The sequence below is a fragment of the Otolemur garnettii genome, unplaced genomic scaffold, assembly GCF_000181295.1.
Source record: "Otolemur garnettii isolate 467f Iridium unplaced genomic scaffold, OtoGar3 scaffold00200, whole genome shotgun sequence".
In the NCBI taxonomy this organism is placed as follows: domain Eukaryota; kingdom Metazoa; phylum Chordata; class Mammalia; order Primates; family Galagidae; genus Otolemur; species Otolemur garnettii.
Window position 1 is genome coordinate 2,015,137 of NW_003852595.1, and position 3,524 is coordinate 2,018,660.

Below are 3,524 nucleotides of genomic sequence, written 5' to 3' on the forward strand. Positions count from 1 at the left end.
CCTGGTTATATATGGAATATTCACTTAATTCAATCAGATAAAATACAACATCCTGGTTATATATGGAATATTCACTTAATTCAATCAGATAAAATGCAACATCCTGGTTATATATGGACTATTCACTTCAGTTCAGTGAGATAAAATACAACATCATGGTAAATATTCTCCTTCTCTGAAGGAAACAGATTAAGTTCCACATTTCTGCCATTTTCTTAAACAATAATAACAAAGTGTTTCCAATATTATCAGCAGCATGTACACATGAAATACAGCATAGAAAATGTCAGAGTATACAGCAATACTAGAATCATTCTTGAGTAGACTATCAGAAAATAAAATAAGACTTGGAATTGTTATTTTAAAAAATGCATTGTGAAGTCTGGTACTTTTCCTTTTTTATGTTGATTAGAGAAAGGAAAAGCTACATTATCTTATCTGTGTTTAGATCTCTCTCAGGTCGGATCGTTGGAGGTGTCTGGTGGTTCTTCACACTCATCATAATATCATCTTACACTGCCAACCTCGCTGCGTTCCTGACGGTGGAACGAATGGTCTCCCCGATAGAGAGTGCGGAAGACCTGGCCAAGCAAACAGAAATTGCCTATGGCACACTGGATTCAGGCTCAACAAAAGAATTCTTCAGAGTAAGTCCAGGGAATAACTAACAATTAAATATTCATAATTCTGAGATTCAGACAATTTTTCCAACAATTATATTACAGGCTTTTGCTATTATAGGTTTTATAAACACAATGGTAAAAACTATGTTTAACACTAATACTTCTACATAGATTTTATGTCACATCAATTTGCAAAAGTCATATTTATTCGTGTTTCAAGAAGAACCTGTCCTAAAGAATAGTAACAGAAAAGGTAATGAGAACGACTTTGTAACATAATTTATCTAAAAACACTCCAGTGGTGATAATATTGGACTTGGCCAGATTGGATTTACGTGTGATTTTGAGCTGAAAATGAAAGCAAGCTGTACTTGTAAAGAACACATTTAACTTGCCGCATTTAAAACCCAGAACCTTAATTGTAGCTTATACTACTGATATTATTCTGAAATCTATTCTATAAACCTAAAACTTCACAGCAATATCACTTGTTTTTTCAAAATATAATAATAGCAAGAACTATTCACTTCTAGTTTCCTCAGTAAGACATTGTAAGGTGTTTAATTTGTGATCCCTTCTCTGCTTTACCCATAAAAATATTTTAAACTGGTATGATTACCTGTATCATACCAATTTTAAAATTTTGACTTTCCATCAGGATAGCAGAGTTTTTTTAAGTTGTTTGTTTAAAGACTAGACTATTTAACAATATAGAAGAATATATTTGATTATTTCTTAAGCTTTAGTGTAAAAGTAATAATATGTCTACATTCATGCTTATATGTTATACATTTGAAGGATTATATTTTAATTTAAAAAATATTTATTTATAATTCTCCCTCAGCTTGAAAATTAAAAACAACAAAATGTGCTATTCCTTTAGCCAGCTCTCATGCCCCTAAAATTCAGTAAGATATTTATCTTTTATTTAAAAGATTTGATTCTATTATCCTAATATACTACAGATGCATACGTAATACTAAGTCAAGCACAAATTACTCAAAAACTCAGTCAAATGCATCCTTGGGCCTTGTTTAAAAAGAAACCAGACAATGAACAATGTCTTTGTCAATAATTTGGAGTGTTAATTAATATAAAATTTATAGTGTAATTTTAAAGTATATATACATTTTCTTAAAACTGTGATTTTAAGAACATAGCCATGACAATAAATTATACTTCCAATATTCTATCAATGAATTTAACTAAGCAAGGTTTTATTAAACTTACGGAGCACATCCCTGTTTCTAGAGGTTAATAACAGAAACATTTCTGCTCTAATGCATTTTAGCATAAAGTCAGTACCTTGCTGGAAGTCTGTAAATTGGTAACTGCTTCCACCCAAAAGTAAGTGGGTAAAATTCAGTGGGTTTTGCCTAGCAACCATTATGGACAAGTTTGTGGCATCACTCGCACTTTATTGAACGTGACGGGTGATTGTCATTTAATGAAGAAAATACTTGCCGGCTCATCATTTTGCCCTGAGTGACAAAGGAAAAAAGAAATGTTATATTGATTCCTTGGAGAAATGTTTAAAGTAGCTCACTGTAAATCTCATGAGCATCGAGCACACTGGAAATGTTACTTTCTAATCCTTTTAAAGGTTTTTTTTTTAAAGCTCAAATTCAAAGAACTGGTAGATAGAGAGGATAAGAATGTGGAAAGCTGCCCTCTGAGATTCCCGGACTCTCCATACCAGCTGGGCAGCCACCTGCCTTGTTCCTTTCTCTCCCACCCAACTTCAGTTTTAAAATTGGAAAATTTTTATAATATAGGTGTTTATTGTTGCAGAACATTCTGAACTCTAATGGGAAAGAAAGTAATTTCCCCTGACAGCACATTACCAGGAGTGCATAGATTTGACTCTCTGATAGAAATCTCATTCATTTCCCATCCTCCTAGCCGCCTCCTCTCCGTTACATGATGACCTGGTTTAAAGAAACCATTTGTCTGATGGGTTGAGGAAACTGGAACGTGAAGGGTATTTTTGTAGCTGTCAAAACATGTTCTCATAGGAACACAGTAGTAATGGCACTTCTATCAGCACCACTAAGCTGCCTCAGGCAGTGACCTGTACTCAGCGCTTCAAAAAGATGTCGCAGTAATAATCAACTGGAAAAAGAATTAGGCCACAGGGGAAAATTACATCTGCATTCAGCTGTTGGGCTGGCTTTGCAGCATCATGAAACTTGAAACGCTTCATGATCTGTGTGCCACGTGAAGCCTGAACTTGGAGGCGTTTACGGGGTCTGTACTTGTCACTTAATGACAGCCTCGCTGTTTGGGCATTTTCACATCATCGCACACCAGTGTCAAGCACACTGATTTTCATTTCAAGACAGATTTTGTCCCGTGCCTGGTCCACTCATCAGTGAATTCATGAGATCTGCATCCATGGTGCAGATTATTAGCTCAGGGTTTATAATGTTACCAAACAAGGCCCCGCTGAGTTCTCACCAGGACATGGGTCTTGCTGCATAAGCTACTAGAAAGGGGAAATAATTCACCTGACAGCAGTAGACACATTAACAATAACGCAGCGTAGTTACATTTGTACCTAGTTTCTGTGAAAATGTAACTCGTAGAATGCCTACTGGTAGGGAAATTAAAGGGGCAGCACATCGTAAAATGGGATAATTAATAACCCATGCTTTCATTTTCATAATAAAGATGAAACAAACAGATCTGAGAATAATTTTCTTATTTCAAAGATTAATGATTTCTATGTCATCTTTTTACTTCTTGCACCTGATTTTTAAGTAGATACAACAGTTAGAGGCTTGGGGGCAGGTGTCCTCAAACTACGGCCCATGGGCCACACGCAGCCTGCCTAGGACATTTATCTGGCCCGCCGGGTGTTTTTGCTGCCACTGCCTGTCCTGCTTAGCAGCTGACTCGTCC

General features: G+C 35.8%; 1 protein-coding gene across 2 annotated transcripts in view; it reads left to right on the plus strand.

The window, feature by feature from the left end:
* The window catches only part of GRIA4 (glutamate ionotropic receptor AMPA type subunit 4), a 398,719-nt gene that overhangs the window by 349,418 nt on the left and 45,777 nt on the right, over nt 1-3,524 (plus strand). For both annotated transcript variants that reach the window (XM_003801165.2, XM_003801164.2), the window contains exon 12: nt 449-647. In XM_003801165.2, coding sequence (XP_003801213.1) covers nt 449-647 — 199 coding nt within the window. The remainder of the gene's footprint in view (nt 1-448; nt 648-3,524) is intronic.